This window comes from Anguilla anguilla, chromosome 4 (genome assembly GCF_013347855.1).
Source record: "Anguilla anguilla isolate fAngAng1 chromosome 4, fAngAng1.pri, whole genome shotgun sequence".
In the NCBI taxonomy this organism is placed as follows: Eukaryota; Metazoa; Chordata; class Actinopteri; order Anguilliformes; family Anguillidae; genus Anguilla; species Anguilla anguilla.
In genome coordinates this window covers 35,623,657-35,651,169 of record NC_049204.1, presented here as the reverse complement: position 1 = coordinate 35,651,169, position 27,513 = coordinate 35,623,657, and the positions used below count along the sequence as shown (strand labels likewise).

General features: G+C 43.9%; 1 protein-coding gene across 6 annotated transcripts in view; it reads left to right on the top strand.

Annotated features, from left to right (window-relative positions):
- LOC118225850 (zinc finger protein 521-like) overlaps nt 1–27,513 on the top strand; it is a 165,838-nt gene that overhangs the window by 6,000 nt on the left and 132,325 nt on the right. For 4 of the 6 annotated variants that reach the window (XM_035414874.1, XM_035414876.1, XM_035414879.1 and 1 more), the window contains 2 exons: nt 7,282–7,341; nt 15,622–15,807. In XM_035414874.1, coding sequence (XP_035270765.1) covers nt 7,282–7,341; nt 15,622–15,807 — 246 coding nt within the window. The remainder of the gene's footprint in view (nt 1–7,281; nt 7,342–15,621; nt 15,808–27,513) is intronic. The other 2 variants (XM_035414875.1, XM_035414880.1) reach the window with 1 other exon arrangement.

The following is a 27,513-nucleotide window of genomic DNA, read 5'->3' as shown; positions in this document are numbered from 1 at the left end:
AGAAAATACAAATTGAGCTCCTTTGCGTGGACGAATGAGGGGCAGTGAAATAAAGCACCAATGCCATTTTAATACCAGAGATGCTAAGGGCTCACTATTGATATACAGCTGTATATCCTCTGCTACTGCGCTGCAGTGAGACAGTGTTGATGTCCTGTTCATTTTACTAACGCTTGACTGTTGTTATTAGGCATGTGTTGCGAGAGCATATTTTTTATGAGTCTGTATTTTTGAAATAAGAGCAACCAGCTGAGTCCTGTGTGTATAATAACGAGCAGCTCCATCACAATTTGCATATTGTCTCTCAGCAATACTAGAGAAATTAATTAATGTATGGCATTGATCCAACTCCTGCAGGTAAGATTTGTTACACTTACACGAAGGCTGATATTTACTCATCAGTCAGAATACTCTGTGCCGTGAGTATAAAATCCCTGGAAGAGTATTACAATTACAAATGAATTTGCGTCTGATGTGTGACACGCTGATCTGTGAGCGAGGAATAGGGACTCTGGATGAATGATTCAGTGTTAACATAAATCATAAATAACAGCGAGGAGTGGGTATTGTTTCTTCGTGGCGTGTGCTGTTTTAAAAAAAAAAAAAAAGAAATTTCAGGGACATCTGGGCTCATGATGTCGTTACAAGGCAAAACAAAAAAAAAAAAACACGAGCGAAAACGGGTGGTTACACGATAGGATCGGGACGCCCGTCCGGTGACCTAGCCCGCGTGCTTGTCCAGATCAGCGCGTGTTGTGTCAGCTTTACGTTGAGGGGAAATGTGCAAACCACACTGTAGTCTTATGTGGAAGCGTGACAGCATGTATTTCTAGTTCACGTACAGTGTATGACAGGAACTGGGTGCAAAGCCTATAATAACACGGTGTTTTGTAAATGTTGGTGGGGGGCATTGCGGAAGCACATTAATCAAGGATGTGCAGGGGGAAAGCTGCACAGGTGTGTCTTTTTTTGATGAATCACAGCATCAGACACCTTTTAATTTTAAATACTACCTTCCACAGTCATGTGATGATCATCCTCTCGCACACATTTATGTACAAAGCACCGGAGACCACTCTGATATTATAAGAGAATTCTCACCAAGGTGCTTAAATTACACGACTTCTGATGTGTTCCAGTTCACTGAGTGAGCTATTCTTTAGTGTCGTGGCGCTTCGCAAAGCACACCATCCATTTTTTTTTTATGTGGCACATCTTTCCTGAAGTTACGTCCTCCCTTCCTTGATTAATAAGCATGAACGTGTACCTTTTGTTATGTCTGCTGCTTTTGATTTTTTTTGTCTGTTTTGTCTGAGATACGTATACTTGAGCTACTTTGCAAAGCTGTAGCAAAACACACATGCTTCAAAGAGGTGTGTGGGGGAAACAAACCTGTGTGTATTTACACATTTTGACAGAGTAGCGAGAGTCAGAACGTGGGGCTCTAGTCCCTGCTTTCCCCGGCTTGTTTGCGGGATCAGCTAACGCGCTTTATTTTGCTTTGATGCGGCTGCTTTTTGTTGTGCTTTGCTCTTGTCTCTGAGTATCACCTGAGCTCTCTTCTCCACGTAAACCGGGAGCAGGAGAGGTGCGTTTTATGTTTCAGTTGTCAATCAAGAAATGACTTTTTAACATTAATTCAGGTTGTCTATATGGCAAAACAGCAATGTTACATTCCTCAGATGGTTCTGTTATACCGGAATCAACAATTAAGATTCAAGACCAGTTTGGTTTTTTTTCCTCCCCTCCTTGCTTTTTATCACAGAGTGTGCGTGCACTAATGATGAACGCCAAGCTTAGCAGAAGTCACATTTGCTGTGGAGTCCTGTGGAGAGAAATGAAACATTGTGAAAGAATAAACTGTTTTTTAAAAGGCCCAGAATTCAAGCAGGAGTATATTAAGGTGGTTAAAGAGATAAAACTTTTAACAAGCACCATGCAATAACAAATTATGCCTGTCACTCCCCCAATGTGAAAGTTTCTTTCTGCTGTGGTCTACTGTTAAGTGTGTCTTTATGTCTCAATGTCTTGTTTTACCTCCCTGTACCAATTTATGATTGATCCAGAGGGTAGTTATTAAGCCCTCTTCTCCAAATTATCTCCAGTGTACTCTGCAAAGCTTAGGGATAGACTTCATATCTTCATTGCATGCTTTCTGTGCTGTCTTCTAACCCAAAAAGTAGACTGGCAGCTCTGTAGAATATCAGAAACTTTGCTTTTGATTGATTGAGTGTGTGTGTGTGTGTGTGTGTGTGCGTGTGTGTGTGCGCGCGCGTGTGCGTGTGCGTTTGTGTGTGGATGGGTGTGTGTTCTCTGGTCACAAGTCAAACTATTTTTAATGTCCAGTAAAAAGTACGAAAAGTATATGCTGCAGGTGACATAGGTGACCAGAATGTACCAAAATGACTGCTTTTTTCTTGTACGAAATGTTTCTCCTTTATGTTCTGGGAGCTGTTGGCTGTAGAATGCAATGCCATTAACGTGGAGGAAAAAACAGAAGTGTGGTTTTGGCCAAACAACAAGCCTACAACTAGATTAAATTGACTCCTCAGCTCAGTTGATTTAATTTAATTAAAGTTAGATTGACACGGTGATGGCGTTGCCAGACTTGGCTTGAAAATTGCTTAGCCTAAAATTTTACTGGGGGAAATTTGTTTTAATCAGCATGCAAGCTGAAGGAAGGGCTGAAGTCATTGCTGAAGTCCTTTGTATGCAATTTTGTGTAGTTCTAGAGTATAAGAGAAAAAAGTAGTGGAGGTGAGAATGTCTGTATAACAACAGAGCTCTTCACAGTCATTTTCTGTCTTCATGGTAACATTGAAATATTTAACAAGAAGATAAGAGAGGGGTATTCAGTAGTTAACTGTGTGTGTGTGTGTGTGTGTGTGCATGAGTGTATTTGTTTTTGTGTATGTGAATGACCGGAAACCAGAATGCTGATGTGAACCCAGGCTTCTCACGCCGTAAGCAGGCATACAGTTACAGCTGAGAGGGCTGCATTATGGTCCCCTCATTCATGCATTGACAGCAGATATTCATGCAGTTGTAACAAATCACAAAAACTGTTGAAGCACCTTGCTTTGTGTTGTTAACTGCCAAGGTTAAGCTTTCGCTGTTTTTCTTAATACGCATTCCGAAGTTTTCTCCTTGTTAATAAAACAGTTTTAATTCTCTCACTCTTGAACTCTTAACCTCTATGCTGGTCCTTGAGGCATGCCTCTTGGTATAAAGCAAACTTTGCAAATCAGGGGATTGTGGATATAGTCCAAGGACTAATCCTCAGTTAGCATGTTGAGGTGCTGCAGCTCAACTTGAGAAAAAATTCTCTTTCATGTTTGTTGTGACATTTTCTGGTAATGTAAACACCCATGTTTATTTACCGTAAGCATATTTATTATTGGATTTTTAGTTTGATATATTTTAATTCTGGACTGTAGACGTAATTCTGCTTCACTGGGAGGGTAGAGCATCCACGCAGAGTAGGCTACTTGCTGGCAAAAATTGTTAGTGGATACTAAACCAAGCAATTATTTATTATTTCACAAGGAGACGTCACATGTTCATTTAACGATCTGAGGAGAGAGGGATTTTGACACCTTAGCCTGTGGCTTGTAGCTTACTGATAATACAACCTCCTGCCCATGTGAATTAAATGCAGCTCTAATTGCTTAAGATATGCAATTTTCTGCCTTTTGAAATGGTCCGTTTGCATTTGTAGCCATTGAGGAGCTTTCCTGCAGGGGGCCCTGTCTAGTGCTGGTTCTCTTTGCTTTTCTAAAAAAAAGTACAAGCCTCCGTACAACAGGCAGAGTTGCGGGTATATTTCAGCTGCAGGGGTGGAACTGCAAGCTGCAGATTCCGTGGTGAGATCCTAATTTTACATGTGCTAGGTGGGAGTTTTTTTTTTTTTTTTTGTTCTCTACCTGCTGCTGAAATCCATTTAGCTCTCTGCACGTGAGTCTTGAGAGAACTTTATTGTTTAAAAGAAAAATGATACATTTTAAGGATGGTGGTTTTTTTTTTCGTATGTGATGGCCAAATTTTTAATACGTAGAAAAATAAATAGAATTGTTTGCTGTGCTTTGCAAAATGTAGCAGTTTTTGTAGATTCAAGTATATTTGCCCTTAAATAGAGGAATTAAATATTTGAAATAATATTCGTTATATATTCTATTTTCTTTTTGACTTTTTTATTTCGGACAATACATTGTAAGAGCTGGTTAGCCTAATAGCAAACAAACATCAAACAATAAATAAATAAACAAATAAATTTGTTTGCCTATGATTTCTGATATATTGGCACTTTGAAAATGCTTCAATATATGATCACTACTTCAATGTTCCTTTTTCATTTTTAGGATAAGTCAGCATGACATAAGTCATAGAGAAATGTATATATTTTGGTTCTTCTTTAGAATATGAATGTATTTCTGCTTGTTGATTTGACCAAGAAATGGCTAAACGACCCAGGAGGCACATTTGCAATCATCAGTTACCAAAAGAGGCACGTGTGCACAATTAGAGCCCTTAACCACTACCCCCCCCCCCCCCCCCCCCCAAATGCACACACACCCACACACGTGAAAGAACATGTATCCCTCTTTACATCTGGTTGCTGTAGTCAACAGCCATGTGGGGCATGTGAAAGAAGCAAAGTTTAACAATCACTGCTCTTGTTCCCGAACAAAATGTGTTTCTGTAACATAATGCATTAAAATGTAGCCTATAGGGTTTCCATTACTTGCGATTCGGTAAAGCGATGTGGTGATGTAACATGGAACGTTTGCTCTTCTGACGCTATTTCTAGTCATCACATACAATTGGAAAAAAAGGTCTGGATGTGACATAATGCAGCCTACAGTGTTTATTTTCAGCATGTTACGGAATGAAACGATGTTCCCAGTCCAGGAAGGTTTCTGTGCGTACAGCTGTTGTGTGGGTGTCGTGCGGAGATGCGGATCCTCTGGCTGTTTGGAGGTGGTTGTATTCATCGCGCTCATGAAGACTGGGAGGCAGTGCTTCTGATGTGGAGTGGAACTTTGTGATTTTTGTTGCTTTACCTGGGTTTATTTGCATCTCCACCCCTTTCCATAAAATGGTCCTCAGAATCCTCAAGTAACGTGGGGATTTTGTTGTTTTCTGAAACTAATTAACGAGCGGCCACCGCAGCGCCTTTGAAGATTGCCAGTGCCGGTAACATTGAAGTAGTGTCAAACAAATCTGTCCTTCATTTAGAACAAGATTTTCCAAGTGCAACAATTACGACGCTGTCAAAGTATAAAGATGTGGAAAATTTGTGAATCAGGGAAGGTGATACATTTTGGTTTTCCAAAAATAATACCTGTTTAGTTGATTATTTGGTTTTTGCACCCTCCATAATGCACTACAGAAAACTCCCTACAATGGCAATAAAAATCGCTTATCAAAGTGAGCCAAGTTATTCAATGTCCCAACGTAGTACAGGTACATCTGTAACCCCGTAAGATTAATAGTCAGAGGAAGGTAAATGTGACAAAAGGAGTAAGACAAACAACGGATTACAAACTTGAAGAACTAAACTAAGGAAAAGTGTGAAAGTAAAGGAAGATATATGGAATCAAGTTATAACCCAAAAGCAGTGACTAAATGTGGTAGTGCCACAGATGTCACCGAAGGAGGGATGCTGAAACACAGTGCACCTCATTTCATTCCTTGATGGGCTGGGATGCCTATGGGGGAGCATCATCAAATTCGCCTTATGAATGCAATCCCTCAAGCACAAAGTAACACTGACTGACAGACAGGTGACAGGGTGCTGGGATGGATTTTCACTGATTCCCTCATGAGGTAATCAAATCTTGTTTGGTTGCCACATTAGGGAAAGAAGTAGTATCGTAGTTCATGAGAAGGCGGCCGCACACCTTGACTGATTGCAGCTCGGAGAACCTTTGCAGTCATGGTGACACATGGTTCGGGAACTTTCACGTCATTGGGCCAAACGAACAAGCGGACAGATCAGGTTGGCTCACAGTGTTGCCACGGCGTTGCGCGTTGTTCTCAAGGATTTTCTTTTCACAAATTGCAGGTGCAATGTGAGTGTAATATGGACTCGCATGTTATTAACAGATTTGAGTCCAGGGATGGTGTGCAGTGAATTCATAGCGTCGTTCTCAAAAGCAATGCAATCCAAACCAATGGCCAAAATAAAATAATGATATGCAACTTTTTGCTTTATGCCTTTTCGACATTTTTTTTTTTTTTTTTTGCATACACATGGATCATGGATTCGTTCAGCACCCAAGAAGCCGAACCCCCCCCCCCCACGGCCAACTCCATTTCTGCTCTGTCTCTGTGAACATTCAGAGCCATATGAATTCATTTATTGTTTACCTCTTGTAAGGGTACTCCATCATGTCGGCATTTGGTTGTGAAAAGCCATCAGTGCGCCTACATTATGATGTCCTGTGACAAAATGATGGATTTCCTGGGGTACTTTTTATTCTTTTCCTTTTTTTTCGTCTTCTTTTTTTTTTTTTCGCCGCCGAGACACGGAGACGTGCGCGCGCGTGGCGACAGACGGCGAGGCCGACCTCGCCTCGGAAGAAGATGATATACGACACGCGTGTTCGCGGCTATCGACACACGTGTTTAAACTGTCAGCGCCGCTCCGGGCACCGGGGGCCGCGGCACCGGGGTGTATTGACACGTCGGGGGCTCCGAATGTTCTTTCTTTCCCCCCCCCTCTCTCTTCTTTTTATAAATACATGCAGACACCTGTCAACATTTTCTCTTCAAACGTCGTCCTGGAAGCCGGTTAATAAGCAGCGAGCCACAGCTTTGTAATTAGAGTACAGAGGGCAGGACACTTCCTGTATGCTCCGTGCTTTGAGGGAAGTTTGTTTATTGGCTCGTGTTTTTTTTCTTTTTTTTTTTCTTTTAAGAGATTGTTGATATGTGGTGTGCAGCATTATTATGATTTAATTAGTATTTTAAAGGGTCGACTGTACTTTTTTGGTGTATTTATCGTGGAGAATACATATCGTGTGCAGAATACATAGGCCTACTTCCCTTTGATCTTAGATAGCCAGTCTATTCGGTTGACTGAAGAACCTTACTAGGTTTGGAAGCGAAATGCAAAAAATAAAATAAAAACATTTTTAAACGTGTTGATGTTGAAAAACATCAGTTGTTTCTCATTGTTTTACTCTACGGAATCTTCTAACAGTTTCATTGCTCTCTCCTTCTCCCTTTGTCTGCTCTTCTCTCCTCTCTCCTTTCCTACCCTTTCTCTTTTCATGGCAGTAGAAGAAAATGAGACAGAGGACCAGCACGCCACAGCGGGAAGGGCGGCCACTCCGAGCGGTACGTTCCGTTGATCCCTGCGACACCCCGCGCTTTCTGTTCGGGCGCATGTGCCGGTGTTTGCTCTTCCGTGCGAGCGCGTGCAGGAGCGCGCCCGTGCGCGCGTTCGCGCGTCTGTGCGGTAGGGGCTGAAGGGGCACTGACTGTTCATGAGGCCACTTGCGTGTTGGATTGGAAGGGCGACGGCTGACCGGGCCTACCCGGCGGTCACACTCAGAAACGTGGATACGCGTGATGCAGATGGGCGTCCCCTGTTTACCCCTCTTTCTCTCTCTCTCTCTTTCTTTCTTTCTCTCTTTCTCTCTCACACTCTTTCTTTCTGTCTTGCTCTCCCACACTCTTTCTCTTTCTCTTTCTTTCTCCCTCTTGCTCTCCCTCTCTCTCTCTCTGGGAGCCCTGTAAGGAGCACAGAAAAAAAAAATCCAGGTCAGGCTTTCGAATAGCCAGTATGAATGAGGCCTGGTCCTGATGCAGCCCCCCACAGCCCCCCCATTTCCCTCTCTTCCCTGGTAAAGGTTAGATCTCATGTGTAGTTATTTTAAACCTAATATGGATTGCTTTGTCCTGTGGCTTGGGGCCGCGGGCACTCCGAAGCCGGCGTGATAAAGTATTGATAAGCCTTTGCGGAGAAAAGCCGCCTCGGAGAAATGAAGACGCGCGAATGCGACGCCGTGTGGAAGGGACGACGTGCGGAGGGGACGCCGTGCGGAAGGGACGGCGTGCGGAAGGGACGGTGCACGGAAGGGACGCCGTGCGCAAGCGCCCTGTCTCAGACAGTCTGCCCGTTATGGATTTTCCCCCCGTCCGTCAGCCCCTGCGCCACACCTACCGAGGAGATTAAGCTCCGTCTGATGAAGACGCCCCCCCTCCCCCCCCCCCCCCCCCACCCCTCTCTGACCCCCTACCCCTGCCCCCCTCATTCCCCGGAGGTTGCCTGTCATCTCGCAAACTGCTGCTAACAGGAGGGACTGATTGCAGCTTCCTCGGCAGAGCTCAACTCTCGCGTGCCGAAATCTCAGACGGGGGTCCGGGAGGCCTCGTGGCTGGCCCAAAAGGGGCGCGTGCACGTGGGGCCCCCTTCTGAGGCGGCTGGAGCGCGGCTATTCGCAGTTCCTCTCCCGACGGGGCGTTCCCTCACTTTGTGAACTCCCCTAAGTACCCCGCTCTCAGAACTGAATGCAGTGTAGTCCAGTGTAAAGGGCAGGGCGGTAATCTTCAGCACAGTTCACTACTGTGACGCAATGTACAGCACGAGTTGCACTGTGATGGTAGCCTGTTGGTTTGGGGATGTATGTACATGCACACGCCTTTGTTTTCATAGTGCTCTTCCTTAATTTGTTCAGTTTAATTTGTTCTGTTTAATCCTGCTGTGCTTGTAATAACTCTTAAAGTCATCCTTTGATTCTCCACCATTAACATCCATTCATTTATTTAATCCTTTGAATATTGCAGTAACACAATAAGGACCGCATTCTGATTGTTTATAATTACCGATAAAGTGACACACAAAGCATTTAAGACATTTTATCATCGTTATCATTGTCATTTTTATTGAAACGTGGTGTAATTGAAGACATATGCAAAATGAAGTTTTTTTTTTATTATTCATGACAAAAAATAGTAATATTTTTCCTCATTTGGGTTTAAAATATAATTTATTGACTTTTTTTGCTGATCTAATGTGATCCAGTTTTAGTTTAGTGCCGTTTGGGTCACATCTGACTTCCGGAAATAGAGTTCAGACAAAGTTATGAATATTTTAGATTGTGAAGAAATTGTCTGCGCTTCTCAAAGCCTGGTCCTCTGTCAAGCTAAGTGTATTACCGGAATAATGGAACCGGGATGAACCTCATTTATTCCACTGCATGTACAAGGTTAAATGCTGCACACTGCATTAAAGGCCTGGTTTTAACCTATTGTATATCATTAGCCAGCATACTGTTAAATAAATAAGGTAGGCTCATATATATGATTTTTGTTTTAAACTGATGTGTGTATATGAGAGAAGGAGAGAGATAACACTATTAAAAGTCTGTTATTCTGCACCTGCAGAGCAGTTTCCTGGAAATATTGAAATAATGCTTTATTTTTGTGCGAGAGGAGAAGATTATTAATGCAATATTAGCAATTTGCAAACACCTAGGAGCAAATCTAACAAGATAACCGAGGTTCGTGAAACAAATATTGTTGTTTTCATTTGCGCAAAAACAAATGTGGAATTAATTTGCGCTACTGTCACCGCCCACCCCTCCCCCCCCAATGCCCCCCTTTCTCCACCCACTCCCCATGCACCGCACCAAAATACATGCTGTCAGATGAAAAATAGATCAAGGTGCGCGTTTGTTTACAGTAGATTAGGACACAGGTGTGTGGCTCTTTCAAATTCTCCCCACAAGCCCACAAGAAGAAGAAGAAGAGGAATAGAGAGCAATTTCACATGTATAATATGGTATTCAGAGCTACCGGGGTTTTCCTGCACATGTGATACATGCAAATGGTTGAAGCTTGGTTAAAATAAGTAAATAAGTAAATAAATAAAAAGTATTATTCTGTAAGGCTTTGGCAAAAATAGTCGATACTATTGTAGCGCAGGAGGAATTAAAACTGTTTTTTTCTTCATTTCTGCAAAAGTTAGTGAAACAGAAGTTATAATATCTGCCCAACTTATGAAGCTGTGGTATGCTGAGGAAAAAATGTATAATTGCAAATTTAGATAAAGATAAAAAACATTGGGAACTGCATGTGTATGTATGTGGTCATGTAATCATGCGTGATTGCGTATGAGTGTGTGTGTATGTGTGTGTGCGTGTGTGTGGGCATGCATGTGTTAGCGTGTGCGCATGTATGCTTGTTTGTGTGTGTGTGTGTGTGTGTATGTTTGTGTGGGTGCGTATGCTTTGTTGATGTTTTTACCTGAGTGTTTGTTTCGCACTTAAAGCATAACAGGATAGCTAAACAAAGGGCAACAACACTCATGTTAAAATCATATTTTTTTAAAACCTAAAGGAAAAAAGCAACATAATAGCAATAGCAACATAAAGTTCATTATCAAGAGCGTGTGGCATGTGGTACTTATCGCTGTGTGGAGATTTAATGAGACAGTATTTTACTGAGTAGAGAGTAGCAGGGTAGACTTCTGAGCAGCCGCTTCACCCTACTACTGCGCTGCCTGTATGTAATTATAACCACATGATCTTTCAGGGCATTTTTTTTTTACCCTTGCTGTGTCAGGTTTCAGCTATTTTCTGGAAAGGGATGTCAGATCCACTAAAGTGGAGCGGACTGAGTTCCGTTGTATGTAGGCCTGCCGGCTGTGGAAACTCAGATATATTACTGCTAACATGGGAAGATCGGTCTGGGGCTGGCTTCTTTTAGCCACCTAATGTGCGAGGATGTAGGGAGGAAGCCTTTCAGTTCTCGTTTACTAAAGTTTTCACTCTTTTCATTTATTCTTTGGTCTTCCACTGTTCATGTAGCACTGCTAGAAGATTTTGCTAAATATTTTCACACCAGACGAGAGAGAGAAAGAGAGAGTGTGTGTGTGTGTGTGCGCACGTGTGTATGTGTGCGTGCATGTGTCTGTGTGTATATTGGGGTGTCGGAGTGCTTTGCATTATGATAGCTTAAATTTTTTTGTCTCTTTTCTCTTTGTGATTAGAGTTTGCTGAAAACATATAGGTCTAACCCCTTCATAGACATGTCCTCCTTGACCATCATGTTCAGCTCTTGCCGTTGGTCTGCAGCTGTCCTCTTGTCAATCTCTTCTCAGCACACAAGTGCAAAAATGCATCATTGCTCACTATGAGTATTCTCAATTTCTCTGCCTCCCTGCTTTTATTTCTCTCTCTTTATCTGTTTCCAACACTCCTCCCTTCTCTCTCGTCCTCTCTTTCCTACCACTTTTCTCCCTGTACTTTTCTCTGTCCCTCACATTCTCATTTTCTCTGTCTTGGAAACCGAGGAAACAGAGAGTTCACTGCTGTACCTTCGCAATGAAGTATTAGAGAAGAAAATTTGAGTCTTCCTGTTCCTTAAAATGCATTAGTTGTGAGCTTAATGAAAAACATGTAGATCTGGTGATATTTGTTATAGTAAAGTATATACTATTGGTTACATCTTTTAGCCATTTTAAAACTTTTAAGTCTAATCATACTTTGTATACTAGTTATTTTAAACCTGGATCCATTTCCATGGAGAAATTAATATAGAGAAGTTTCCAGAGGTTTCAGGAAAACATTTTTTCCCCTTTAAACATTTCCATATTGAACAGCTTAGTTATTTTCTGGCCAGTGTACCATGGTAGCACATTTGTTTTTGCACAAATACAAAATTTATTTTGCACATTCTATTTTCAGAATGCCTGAAAATCTAAACCTAAACTGTTCTGCTAAATTTAACGTGTCTTGCCATTTACTTAAACAAGTAAAAATTAAGAATTGAATTAGTGGGAAAACATTCTCGAACATACTTCAGATCAAGGCAGCTAATACTTCAGCTAACATCTATTCTCATCAATGAAGATGATTAGAAACACTTTGGGACAAAATAATGTACATCATAAAGGACAAGCACTGCTTAAAAAAAAGATTTTTGCTTTTAAATATTACTTGAAAATAATAAAGTATTCTAGAAAATTCCATTTGTTTAAATAAATAACTGCTTTTTAAATGGTCGACGGGAAGTGCAGATAGGTGCTATCAGATTCAGCAAATTCAGAATTTTTTTCATTTTTGAAATTTAAGATTAAATTTCACTGAATTATTTTGGCCATTTTATCAGTGGTGACTTTTCAAGCACTCACAGAATACTGTATGTGAGAATGAATTTTCAGTTTGTCAACTTTTTGTTTATCTGCTGTTGTGTGGAAAATATCTGTAGTGAGTCTGGAATGAACCAGAAGAAAAGCCACCAGCAAGGTTTGAGTTGAAGCAGGGGTGCAGCAGAACAGTTGAAAGTCCTTGCAAGTTGTAGTCTTCGACTGTACCTACAATACTTTGGAGCAGGAGATGAGAAATCTGTTGTGTGGCTCTGCAAAGTTTTTTTTGCACATTTCCTTTTAAGTTGTGGTGAGGTGCACAAAGCCCTCCCCTCTCTAGGACCGGGGGTGAGAGCATTGGGAGGGAGGGGGGAGGGGGGAGGGGGGAGGGGGCACGGTGGTTGAGGTTGGCAGGCAGTAGCTGCAGGGGGGCCCGTGGCGACCGCAGTGCCTCCTCCCACAGTAGGAGGCACTGGGGTGGGGGGATGGGGGGTGAGGGGGGGGGGGGGTGATGGGGGCGAGGCAGGGAGCACACTGCTGGGGATCTGGGGACCTGTGGGAGAACGGGAGCAGAAAGAGAACATCAATTAAAAAACTATAAATATTAAAGAGCAGAAATATTCAATAAGACGTGTGTATGTGCGTGCATCTGAGTGTGTGTGTAGCGCATACTGAAGGAGAGACGGATGTCGACTGATGACAAATGTCACTCAGGACATGAGTGGCAACTAGGGGATGGATCGTTTGGTCCAATTGCATGTCATGCGCCTTTAAGAGAGGTTTAGGAAGGTTTTAGCATTATGTTTAGGGTGCAGAACTCATTCGTTTCTTCCTACAAACCTTTGCACTCAAAATGCAGGACCGTGCATCCATCTCTAAGTTAGTGAAACTTAACATCATTTGATTTGTAAACATCACGAGCAACGTGAACAAAAACGGCAAAAGCAGCTTCTCTTTTCGAACTAATACAGTATGCGTTTCGTGCGAAGACATATCAGAGCAAATCGTTTTTTTAAATAATATTTTTTTAAAGAATATAGCATTTTGCTATTTTTCTCCTTTCGCTCTTTAGGTTAGCCTGCAGACTGTTTCCGTGTCGCATTGGTAAGGCATGTTTGTGTTCAGCTGGAAAACGCGTACTATTCACGTAGAATCTGATGTAGCCCCTTTCAGGCCAACTCAAATGAGTCCAAAATATCAGAAGTTTCACAATACACTTTTCATGTGGGGAACTCATATTTAAGGGACAAGCATATTTTCAGCACATTGTCCGTATCATATGTGAACACGGCAGTAATTAATTTTTCAAGCCTGTCATTCTTGCCATAATTTCTTACCTTGCTTAAAAATATATATTTCTGGCCTATAATTCTTTTTCATTTCATTGTGGAATTACATCAGTTCTTCCTTCTTCAGTGTTATGTCAATCATCAAGCAATGGATTCCCTTTATTGAAATAAACCATGTCATCAAATCTTATTTTGTGTAACAACCACCTGCAGGTTTGAGCTTCCGGACTTCCCGCTGATTTTGTCAGTGTGTGTGCATGTGTGTAAATCTATTGCCTATATTTATGTAAAGAGAAAATTGGAAATTAAACTTCTCTCTCGGGGAAGACTTGAACTGTATCACCTATGTAGATGTCTTTATTGTGCAGCATACCAGTTAAATAACGTCAGCCAATTTAGGAATTGGAGCTTGTAACCAGATGATTGTTTAAAGTCCATAAATGATGCACACCATTGTGCTTTTAAGCAAAGTATATAAGGGTGAGCACAGCCGTATTTTAGTATATGAGAACGTAGGCTAAGTAAGTCACAGTGAAAAAGATAAATGAAAAATTGAATGTTTTCCTGATGACTGTAAGCGGATGCCATTTTTTCTCGAGATAAAGAATTGTTTAAGCATGAAAAACATTGGTTAAAGACTATGTGCGTCTATCTATCTATCTATCTATCTATCTGTAGTTCACCTTCTATCACAAAAACTTTGATACAGCTGCAGGTCTTGCGTATAGTGATATCAGTTTAAACCTCTGTGGATGTGCAGCTCTGTCATGTTTGTTAAGCATCCTCCGAAGTTTCCATGGCCCTTGAGTTGAGGACAACTGTGGGTGTGATTTTTTTTTTTACATCGATACTTTGCACGAGTTGAAATCCTAGGCGGTCCTGACGAATCACGGAGCATCGTGCCCCCCCCCCCCAGGGTAAATGTTTCACTCCCGTCTCGGGAAAGCCGGTGCGGAGGAAAGCAGTGGGCAGCCGAGGCGCAAAACAAACACCGTCTCATCAGGAAGAGGCCGTTTCTCTTATTAGCACCGGGCGATATTAGCCGCAGCTTGTGCGCAAAGTCTTCCGCTTTGAAGCGCCCCCCCACTGCATTATTCCGCCACGGAGACCGGCGTGTGTGCCCTTGGAGAGGGACAAAAATTAAGGATAAAGAGAGGGAATATCAGATGTTTGCAACCTGCGGCTGCCCTCCTGGACGGATAAATTATTCAGGAAAGCATCTAAGGTTTTAGCCAAACCATTTCTGAGGGAGAAATGTGGGGAAAAGGCAGTTCCGTGCGGTATTGTTCTTCCTCTGCTGCAGTTTGTTTCTAAATGTCTTCATCCATCCCGGGCAAGTGGATCGTGGCTGTAGAATTGTTCTCTGCTGATGCTGGTGATGGCCTAGGCTTAATTTACACTGTGAAATGTGTGTTTGTGTGTGCATACAAACGCACACATACTCACACACACACACACACACACACACACACACACACGCGCACGCAGGCATTTTAAATTTTGTTTGGTTATTCCAAATCATTGAAAAATACATTAATGAGTGTTATTGACTGCCACATTTTGAATTTTTCTGTACCATGCAATGCATTGAGGAGTAGACACTGATATTTCCTCTAGGAAAAAAGTAACATAAGAAAGAATGTCCCTGTGTCCATGTTTTTGGGCACTACAGTGGGGCTTACAAGATGTTTATTAACTGGTGAAGTGGCACTCTCGAAATTCGGGTTTACTGCTCTTGGGACCTTATTGTAACTTTGCAAGAAATAAAAAATGATCTTGGAGGGCTTCATTTTTCAACCCGCCCTGTTGTCCCATAAATTAACTAAAGGCTTGTGATAATGCTTGAGTGACCTAGTTTTAAAGAAAGTTTAAAACATCTTCATGTGCACAGCAACACAATGAAGCTACCTTTGGTCCAATGTACTGTACAAATATCAAAAACGTAACGTTCCTCCTTTTGGCAGGGTTTCTGGGAGCGTTTCTGCTTCTGGGAATATTGCAATGTCCAACAGTCATCTCCAGTTTCTGACCACTGCTGGACACCAGGAATATATTTTTTTAAAAACCACTAAGACGTGCTGTCCTTTCTGTCGTCAAGGCCTCATCCCAGAACCACCCCCCCTCCCCCCAAACCCACGCATGCGCCGTGACAACCGATCTGGCTTCCACTTGTTTTTCTGATTTTCTCCCTTTTCTCTCTCTCTCTCTCTCTCTCGCTCTCTTCCTCTCCCGCAGATCCAGACAGCAAACTAGGAAAGGCGGCAGAAGATGGGGAGGAGGGCCTGAAGAAGAGGCTGGTCTCTCTGGAGGAGCGGGAGGACGGGGAGGAGGAGGCCCTGCACAGCTGCGACGGCTGCCTGCAGGTGTTCGAGTCACTGAGCGATCTCACCGAACACAAGATTAATCAATGCCAGCTGACAGGTAAACAATGCACAGCACTGCCGGCAGCCCCCGCCCCCTCCGCCGCACCCAATCCCATCAGCCGCTGCACCCCTCTCCCGCTCCCGCTCTCTCTCTCGCGGCGCTCGCGCGCAGCCGCGGCGTGACGCTCCGCGATGATAAGCCCTGCTGGCTTTCCGTAGCCTCCGCGGAACGTCGACACACCGAGCGGCAGAGAGGCTGGGTCTGTCTGTCCGTCTGTAACAGCGGCGTCAGAAAGGGGGACTACTGGGCCCGGTATGGCTTATCTTAAGTCCCGATGTGTGACCAGAAACAAGCTGCTAGTGTGGTTGCAAATAATTAAGAGACAGTTAACGGTTTGATTGGAGAGCTTGAGTAGGCCTTTTCCTGATTGTGCCTTCTACCTCGCTCGGCCAGAACCGCAAACAGTCATCTAGACGTGGTTTTGGCAGAAGGAGCATTCTTTTATTATTATTCTTCGAAAGGAAAACCATTTTCCGTTACCCACTCCTCCGGCGAAAACCCAGAGAAGTATTGAGAGCAGTTGGTCAGATTTTGTCCCTGTTCCAATTACTGCCTTATTGTCTGGGGTGTTGTAATTGCTTCATACTTAAATCATGTGCAAGGTTTTTACTGAGCTTCAATGTATTTGAACTATCAAGAGTTTTTTTTCCCTTACAAATTCTTAGAAAAAAAAATCTTAAATTATATATACACTAAAATAGAATTGAATGCTGCTTTTCAAGAATTCTATTCAGGCCCAGAAGTGGCACAGTCAGTAAAGGCACTCACCATGTAAGTACACCTTTAATCTGATGAGTCACAGTTTGTTCAATTCTGTTTGAGGAAGGTAGATTTAATTTGACCAGGTTATACTTGTGATAGCACGTGAACACGCAATTCATTTAAATAGTTTTTAAGTGATATTCTGCTTGGGGGAAAGTAAATTTTAAAAAATATATAGAAACATATATATATTTTACACACACACGCCCACACATAAACAAACACACACACACACACAAGCACACACATATAACAGAAAAAAATATATATACACTGTATATGGACATATGTCATTGTGCATCAGGCATGGCTTCTCCACTATCAGTAAGCATAGGGCTGGAGCCCTCTCAGTTTCCTCGCTGGAGGACATTTTTGTTCTCATACTTTACAAATGGTCGGTGGGGGGGGACTCAGCAAATTGGCAATCTGTTTCATTTCGCTTCTCGACTAATGATACATACCTGCTTCGGCAAGTTGGTGGGCGCACTTTAACAATCAAACGGTCTCGACAGTATATCGAAGGGAGGAGGTGCGAAGTGGACCGGTAGCGTGCGAAACGTCGGGCTGTCTCGCTCACAAAGGCACGATCCAGAACGGTACCGCAGCGGCGTTAATAATGAACATAATTTGCGCCTTTCACAGATTGTGTTTTCTTGGTATGGTGCTGATTAACTATGTAGTGGGCTTCCTGTTGTTATAGCAGCTCTATTGTAATGTCACTTTCACAGTGGAGGCCGAGTATAACTCCAAATTGCTTGATGCCAGCAGATCCAGTTTGAGTGGGACCGCCTGACGAAAAGGGAGGAAGCAAAATTCCCATGGAGATTTTGTGCTGGAGGCCCCCCCCCCGATAGCGTTCTTAATATTTAAAAAAATGAAAACAACAAAAAAAAGTTTTTTTTTTTACTTCATTTACCCGGCTCCTAATTTCAACGTTCATTGTGATTTATTATTTTTCGGTCTCCTCGGTTGTCAATTTGAGACAGTTTCCACTGATTTACGGCGCCATAAATCAAGGAAGGGCCTTACAGATGGACCTTCTGTTAAAATAAATTTAGCAATTAGGTGAAACACCTGCTTGGGTGAAATGCATAAAACGCTAATTCGCGTTTAGCATTTGTATGTTTTTTAAAAGACCGTTTTTGGATGAAAATGTTATTTACAATGAAATGACTGGAAGCGGGGGGTTGCGGGGCCCGCTCTGTCCTGACACCAGCCATTCCGGCTCTCGGTGACAGTGAGAGTGAAACGAGAGGCCTGACGACAGCTTTCTCTGGGGTTTCATTCCAAAAAGTGTGATTTATTGCCATTGATATGCGCTCTTCGGCTGTTGGGTTTCTCTCTCCCCGGCAGAACATGGCGGCGCCGGCCAAACGAAAGGCGAAGTAACATGTCTCCCAATCAATGAGTGGAGTTATTCCATCCCAGTCTGCCAAGGGTAACACCTTTCATCCACTTTAGTTTTCACTACTGCACTGCGCAAAGAGCGAGGGAGAGAGGGAGAGAGAGAGAGAGAGGGAGAGAGGGAGAGGGAGAGAGGGAGAGAGAGAGAGAGAGAGGTAGAGAGGGAGAGAGGGAGAGAGAGAGAGAGAGAGGGAGGGAGGGAGAGAGGGAGAGAGAGAGAGGGAGAGAGAGAGGGAGAGAGGGAGGGAGGGAGAGAGGGAGAGAGAGAGAGAGGTATAGATTATCTTGTGTCCCCAATGCAATCGGCCCTATTGATCGTGCTAATGTGGGACTGTGGGCAGTCAAGTGCCTGGGAGAAGCTACAGGCATTTCCCAGCGGAGTCTCCTTTGAGACAGCCTGGGGCGGAGGGGCTTCAGGGAAGGAGCCAGTTCACCCCCCCACCACCCACCCCCCCACCACCCCCACCCCTCCCACCTCCCGACTGTGAGAATGTCTTGGGATCCGATTTTATTGTACAGATCAGCAACTCGCTGCTGCTGGAGATGAGTTGTCCGCGAGAGGAGACACGGCGCTCTCCCATTGGTCAGCGCTCTTAAATATCAACAGCGGCTGTGTCCTTGTCGCCTTCCTGATTCTCAGTTTTTATTTTGTGCCAGGCTTTGAAGAGGCTCATTTCGGGCCATTTCTGTTGGGTGGCTCACTGTACCGAGCTGTTATTTGAAGTTGTTGAGCTAGCCGCAGTGCGCACGTCTGGGAATAAGCCAGCCTTACGTCACTTGCTGTGTCCAGGCGAGCACATTTGCTGAGTTTAATTTCACAGAGTAACTGTTGCCGTTCTGGATATCCACCCATTGTAGGGAAGCTACTGGTGAAATGTACATTTGTGCTTCTTTAAAGAGAACATTATTGATAAGCTCTACCTGCGCAGCTGTCGTTTTTTCGGAAACACAAGGTCCGATGGCACAGTGGTTTTTTTTGGGTGCTTCCATTTTGTGGGGCAGGAGGGTGCTCAGTTCGCACCCCAGTAATTTTAGTTTCCAGTGAATCCATCCTCAGGATCCGTTCGCCGTGCGCTACTTGCTTTGGATGAAATGTATTCCATAGTTTTTTTTTTTTTTTTTCTTTGGTTTTTCCATACGGTCAGACTTTCCTCTCTCAGGCTGGCCGTTTGTATAAATTCAGTCGGCGGGTTTTAATTCAGTGCATTTTTCTCCGCGTTTCCAGGCCCTCGTCCAGCTAGGCTTTCTGCTCCCTTAACTTCTGTCCCCTTTTTGTAATCCCCAGCAGGATCGGGATCACCAGCTCAGGAAAATATTGGCAACGGCATTGCGCGTAATTAATCATATCTATACATGAGATGTTTCTCTTCCTTTGAATGGGGTTGCATACTTACAATTTTATAATTATGTTTAAAGGGCAATATGGGGTGGCATCAGACCAACAGATGACCCTGTTTTCTCATTCTGAAGAGATGCTATTCTCTATTGCCTGTCAGTCAGCGGGCAGTCTTGTATTAAAATGACTGTCCCTGGAGCAACACCTATTCTTGTTTTGTCCTTCAAAAAAAAAAAAACTTCCAACTTCTCCTGGGGGTTAGGGGGCTGTTATTTGAACCCTCTGTGGGTTGACCTTTGAATAAGTGCCTTTTGCTGTTTCTGTGCCCAAGCTTAAACAAAACACCGCCCACCCCCCCTCCACCCCAACCCCACCGCCACCACCTCCGCCCCCCAGCTTGACGTTTTTACAAATAAAGAAATGAATTATGAAGGTATAAATCGTAAGTCTCTGGCAAATATTTGCCTGTGTGTGCCTCCTGTGTGTCCCGGTGTACTGTGTTTTCCGCAGCAGTGCGCGTTTGGAGCGCTGCATACGCACTACCTTTGTGCTTTAATCATAAGCCCTCTCTGCGCATTGTTGTTTTTGATGATGCTGGCCTTTGATCATCGCTGAGTTCTAACCAAAAGGTTGCATGTTGCAACTTTTTTTTTTTTTTTTTTGCTTCTTCCAAAGAGTTTGCTCTCCGTGTGCAGATGAGAGCTGTCTCGGCATCAGGGTGTTAGCAGCAATGCACAGACACAAATTTGCAAAAACACGCGCAGACAGACTGACACACACACACGGAAACACACACACACATAGCATCCTAATCTGTGCATCTAAAAGAAATACCCTGCCAGATTAGATTTGTGTTATATTTGCAGAAGGTATAGATTTGTATTATACCTCGTACAGATATAACAAAAATTTTATTTCACTCTTAGAAATGCTACGTCTCTCTGCTTTGTGGGAAGCAAGAATTAATTTTGTGGAGCATGTAAAAATGAATTTACCCTTGTGTCCTGATGAGGGTTGGTAACCTGGAATAGTTCTGTAGTTCTGTGATAATAATCTTTCCCTTATTTCTTTTCCCATATTGGTCCGGCAGCTACATGGCCAGCTCCATAACAGTTCCGGAAAGCTAATTCTAAATTGTGATTTTGTTGTAAATGACGTCTTGCTCAGTCGGCCCTTCTATTTTCGGGGTACATTGTTGCTTCCTTTTGTAGCTTAGAGGAATGTGGCTGTAGTTTCGTTGAGCCTATCCCGGCAGCCCTCAGAGGTGGGAGGTCACTCGCGGATAAAGATTCAAACAAGAATGTCAGTTTGGGGCGGGATTTGGATGCAGGAGTTACAAACCTACGTCTGCATGGAAGATCTGACGGTTCCATTTGGTGTATTTCCAGTGGGGGTTGGGGTAAGGGAAGCATGCCATACCCCATTGTCTCTTGTGGTAAGAGCGCCTGTGTGTGCATGTGTGTGCGCATGTATGTGTGTATTTGTGCGTGTGTCTGTGCCTGCATGTGTGTGTGTGTGTGTGTACGCGTGTCTGCATGTGTATGTGCTTTTTTAGGCTTTATTTTTTTCTCCTATATCCAGGCTGGTAATGATAGCATAAGTGTCATTATGAATTCAAAGCAGATGCACCCCACAGGACTCCCCTTCCTCTCCCTGAAGCTTCATATCTCACATTATGCACTGTATAAAGTATTTATTGGGCTTTGTCAGTGCAGCACAGCAGTTTGGGGAGATGAGCAGAGAGCCTATTTGACTGCGCTCCTGAATCTTGGCTGGTGGTGGCAAACTGAATGGCTATTTTCTGCCCTTCCAGTGCATCCCTTCTTCCCCCAATGCCCCCCCCACTCTGTCAACCCACACGCACACACACGCACATTCATACACACAAACACACACACCAACACACACACATACACACCTACACGCATACTCACCCACACTCCCACACACACACGCACTCACCCACACGCATACTCACCCACACACACACACACACACACACGCACCCACACGCACGCACTCACCCATACACATACACACACGCACGCACTCACCCATACACATACACACACACACACACGCATAGTCACCCACACACACACACACACACACACACGCACGCACTCACCCATACACATATACACACGCACGCACTCACCCATACACACACACACACACACACACGCATACTCACCCACACATACACACACACGCATACTCACCCACACACACACACACACACACACACACACACACACACACACACACACACACACATACTCACCCACACATACACACACACGCATACTCACCCACACACACACACACACACACACTCACCCACACACACACACACACACACACACACGCATACTCACCCACACACACACACAGACACACACACACACACACACGCCTCAGTGTAATTCATGGCTCCGGGCTGGAGCTCCATGCTGTTTTTAGTGTTTATTCTGATAGCGGTATCCATATCCTTCTTCGGCGGGAGATCTTGGGGAGCTGACCCACTAGCGGCCTCACTCCCCCGTGAAATCTCCCAGCTAACCCAAATGGCTTTCTCCCACCCATCAGAGTGACGAGGGGGCGGGGGCGCTGAGACGGCGGTTCGCTCCGATGGCAGGCTTCCAGCCGCGAAGCTCCTGCCATTGTCATTCAGGCAATCTGATGATATGGTTCCTTTCCTGGCATGTCATTTAGTCCAATTACAGGGGGATCGGACACGTCGGGTGAACGTGGGAGCGTGTATCATTTCCCCACCTCCCCCCACCACCCCCCCCCCCCCCCCAAGCCTCCCTCTCCGCCACCCCCTGTTAAATCTCATTTCAGTCGGCATTTAAATATGAATGCGTGAGAGGAGGGCAGCGCCCGGGCCCCGCATTTGGCGCGGCCGGGTTTTCCCCCTCGCAGCTCTTTGTCGGCGTTCTCAGACGTTAGCGCCGCCGCGCCTTTCAGAGGAAAACAGAGGAAGCGGGTATTAAATCTTAATCAGTCTGCGTCTGCCCGTTTCATTTGCCGAACGTGATAAACCGGGAGCTTTCCCCAGGCACGTGTCTGCGAATGCGGAAAGCGATTAAATAATAGACGCCTCTCGCTGTTTTCCGCCGCGGACGACGCCGACTGACAGCCAGAGCCACGAAGAGCCGCATTTCGGCGCTAAAAATGTTCAGCCGCGAACACGTCAGCATTGCGCAAATTCAGCGGTAAACGGTGCTCTCGCTAGCCTACATAGGCCCCACGCGCAGAGATACAACGGAGGAACTTATTTTAAGGGTAGGCTAAGGGGGGAGGGGCCAGGTGGACCCGGAATGGCTGGGATGGAGGTGGAACGGGTGTTGGTTTCCAAACAAGCAGCTGGCAGTGCTAAGCGGCTCACCTGCGTGTTTGCGCGACCCGTGCCCGGTTTCAAACGTCCTCAATAAAACAGGGGGCTAACCAGCTAGCAATAACAGCTGCTTGCAGACAGAAAGTGGGGGGGCGAGGGGTGGTGGGGGGGGGGGATGCCAGATGTTGCCTATTTGACGCTGATTTTGTGGAGCAGTCAAATGTAGTAATTACGGCTCAATTTGCGGAATGGTTTACCGTCTATTGTGTGACGCTACGGCGCAGACTTGGAGGCCGCAAATTAGGCCAGGTCAGATATCCGGCTCCTCGCCCTGCGTGACAGAACTTCTGCCCTGCTTCTTATGCCAGTCAGGGTACGTGCACTGGCTCAGGGAAACTCTTTGTTCCTCATTGACTCCCGACAGCTCAACCGCACCCAGAAACCTGGGCATGGTGTTCAGGAGCTGGCGATTATGGAAATGTTTACCGCGCCGGCTGCATGTAAATGTTCGGCGGACGCAAACTCCCCACTTTCCTGGGGGCGTTTCCGTCTCTTTTGGACCAAGGAGATCAAGTTATTTCATACATCTTTTCCTTTTTTTCCTTCCTTCTTCTCTTTTTTTCCTTTATAAAGCTTCAATATATTGAATATCAATGAAGCTGGTAGCTGACAAATACTGACAGAATGACAAAAAGTTAACTTAGGTGGAGTATTCATCAGACTACTTCTCCTCTCCCATCCACACAAATCACCCATGCACACTCACTCACATACACACACACACACACCCATGCACACTCACTCACATACACACACATGCACACACACACACCCTTGCACACTCACTCACACACACGCACACACACACACCGATGCACACTCACTCACATACACACACACACCTATGCACACTCACTCACATGCACACACATGCACACACACACACACACCCTTGCACACTCACTCACACACACGCACACACACACACCGATGCACACTCACTCACATACACACACACCCATACACACTAACTCACATACACACTCACTCACATACACACACACACACACCCATGCACACTCACTCACATACACACACATGCACAACTCACTCACATACACACACACAGACCCATGCACACTCACTCACATACACTCACGCACACACACACACGTGCACACACGCACGCATGCACACACATCTTGTAAAATGTTATTCTAGCCCATGTTAGGTGTAACAAAATGAATATTTCTGAAATTAATTAGCCAAATTGTGAGAAATAATAAAAGAACTGCCATTTAGCCTTTTCATTTCCGATGATAGACTGCTAGTCCTTTGTCAGCGAGAAGCATTGGATTAGCTTGTGTGTGCGTCTTAATAGGACAACAAAAAGTAAGTGAAGTGAATAAAATTTGACTACTTTGGGACAAGGAAAAAACGATAAGGTCTAAAAATTGCTGAGGATGACAAAGATCTCTACTGTGTATCACTGCAATTTTGACATTAAGTCTGTCAATGATTTGAAAACGGGCTGCAGTTTCAGCGTACAGTGTACAGTTTTATCCAGGTTGCCTTTGTTTGCGTAGCTCTGCACTTGCACTCTCCTTGCGAATCGATCCTTTCAAAGGAGCAACGGTAACAGACACCAGGAAGATCTACAAGCCCTGGATCAAATCTGACTGCAGAAAGCAGCCTTACTTCACGGAGAGAGAGGGCGCTCGGCAGATTAACTCGCATCCCAGTCTCTTCTTGCTCCGGTCGGTGACGTGAGGGGAAATATCGATTGTGTTTAATTAAAACGATTAATTATTTATCCCCTGTACAGTAATGACAAATCAATCGGGGCACTTTTTCAGGCTGGGGGCCATGGCGGTGGCGGTGGCTGTGGGCAACGTCGCCTCTGGCATCGTCCGCATCGGCATTGGGCGCTGACCAATCGCTTACGCCCTGCCGAACTGCGACGATCCATCCGCAGGACTGGAATCGTCCTGTTCCGGTTTTGAGGGAAGCAGAAAAAACCCGCCCTGTCTCATGTCCCCTTGACCCAGCTTGAAGCCTCCTTATGTTACCAGCACATTGTCCTTCAGTCAATCAACAGCTGCATAGCTTTGACTTTGCAAGCATTCTTTTTGCTACAAAGATAGTTTTCAGAGTTCATAACTGTGCTTGTCAAACTGGGCTTGCATTAAAGATGAGATGAGTCAAAGATAAGAACAAATGTTGTCCAGGCAAATGCCTTCAAACACTTTTGGGAACTCGAACCAACAGCAGTTGAGTAAAGCGTACTCCAACCCTTGCCCTGGGAAAGTTGCCATGTGACTATGGCTTCTTATCTGATAGCGCCATTTGATGTCATACTGTAGGTTACAGCAGACACAAGAATTAGTGTTTGTAAGAATGTTGTGCAATGAAGACATTCCAGCATAGACTTGAGTGCAGAAAAAGGGAAGATTATTACTTTTAAAGTTACAGGGAGTGTTTTGGAGCAGTTTTTCCATCCCTCAGAGGCCTAAAGAAATGTGCAGTAAGTCACCAGTGACAAGGGCAGTCTCTCAAATAGATAAACAAACCCATAAATGACAAAATGTACTATCAATTTATGTGGACAGAGTTGCTGTTTGATCATCAGTGGAGATCTCTGGCGTTGTGTTTTGCAGGCAGTCTTTTTTTCATAAGAAAATTAGAGTGTGGAGACGTGGCTTCCAAACCCAAAATGGGCATGTCTGAGTGGAAAATGAGTCAGAGAGGAGCGGGCTGCTCCAGTGCTCATTATTGGCCTTTGACTCGACAGACGTTTTCAAAACCATATTAAAGTCTTCCCTGCTTTTTTTCCTCCTCTTTCTGGTTGAAAAAAAGTCCTCGAACCAGGTGTGGTTGTGGTTATTTGATGTGTTCCATATCAGTAGATTGGGGGGAGGGTGCTCAGCTGACTTGTTGTTTCCATTGCTATGGTGGATTGGTGCTTTTCCATTAAATATCTGTCCACAGATATTCTGTGTGCTGCCCTTGGCAATCTATCTGCCCTACTTACTTCCATAAGTTATGGGTTTCGTTTAGTATTAGGACCTTCAAGTGTGCAAAACTGTAGATGGATGTTGTGTCTTGAACCACACCTTTTCATGAATATTATAATGATCCTGAAATTCAAATCACTTTAAAGAGCATATGGCAGGTTAACACATAACTAGTAATCAAAAATCTCAATTGTATTTTAACAAGTAAAAATGAATTTGAGATATGAACTATTTTCTGCCGAGGAGTTCTAAAAGGGGGCGTGTTTTGGTGTGACGTAGACCAAGGTGAACAATGCCAAGTTCACTATAGGTAGCTAGCAATAATGGCTAAGGTCATTCCTTTTCTGTGCGTAGTGCTACATCTGACCAACAGGAACCTTGATTTTGAAATGTCGAGGCATTTACTTCGACTCAATGGCATGAGTGATTGCTGACACCACATAATCAATAGCTGTTAAACTACCCATCTGGCGATCTAATGTTACTGACTAATACCATACCGTTTTATTCCAACGAGATAGAGGAGTACTTGACTGAATATGCATCCCGTGCCATCTTTCCCAGATGATTATCCTGCATGCTTTGTCGTGCCAGTTGATTGATGTAACGAATCAAAACTACAATATTTGCTAACAACATTTTGCACTAATATTATTATTATCAGTACAACGAACAAGATGATGTTCGTTAAAATTATGATGGTCTAGGTGGACAAACATATAACTTCAAACCAAGTCTGCTACCACAAGAAGAAGATAATCGGGCTAGAAGAGGATAAATTGATGGCCGCCAGAGAGAAATCAAGCAGTGGTCTGAGGAGAAAGAAACATCATGGTGAGTGAATGCCATTCAGTGAGCTAGATACTAGCTAGCTAGCTTGATAGTTAACATTATAGTAATGTTGTTGTAGCATTTCTTCTTACCATGAAGAATCCCTGACTTGTTTATATTCTGGACAGATGCAAGCAAATCTTTTGATGTTTCCGTCGCTGTACTTTCGACAGAAGCAATGCCAGAAATTCTGTCCGAAAATTTCTTCTTACCGTGAAGAGTGCCTGACCTGCAAGAACAGAAATGTGTTATCACGGCAGCACAATTATATTGAGAAATACCATCTTTGGAAAAAAAGCTATATTCTGGCACTACATTTAGATCAAGTCTATCATGCATCAAAAAAAACCTTGTTACCCGTTCAATCTGTTTTATAATGCCATCATAGCACAGAGCATTTAAAACTGCCACTTAAAAAAACAAACAACACAAAACCAGAGGCTATGCATTACATTTAAATGTAAATCTACTCGTCTGACTTTGACAACATTTGGACTAAACTGGTCCACTTTTTGGTTAATAAAACTCAGAAGTAACTTAAACATCCAGTGATCACTAATGGCTTTACTGGCTTAGCCTGTTATTCATTCAGTATTTTAGAATCATTCTTTGTACTTGAGTATAGCCTCCTTGATGTACTAAAAGTTTCCAGGAAGTTCAAGTATAAGCATAAGTATACTTTCCTGAAGTGTATAATAGTTCAAATTGAACCAAGCACACTTTCTTATTATGTTGTAGCCTATGTTACACATTTATAGCGTGATAATGCTTAAAAAGCTTGGCAGATTATTGCACAAAATTAAAATTTAAACATTGAAAGGGAGCGAGATTGACAGCTGAGCGCCTTTGACAGCGTTGACCTTGTTCCACGTCACAGACTGTGCAGCGACCAAATCAAATGTTTAAGAGGGGGCGTGGCTTACTCGGTTATTGTACTTGCACTGTGTTTGCTCTAGTAGCCTGAAAAATTAATACATTCAATTCAGTTTTTTATATTGTCATGTATAGTAGATGGG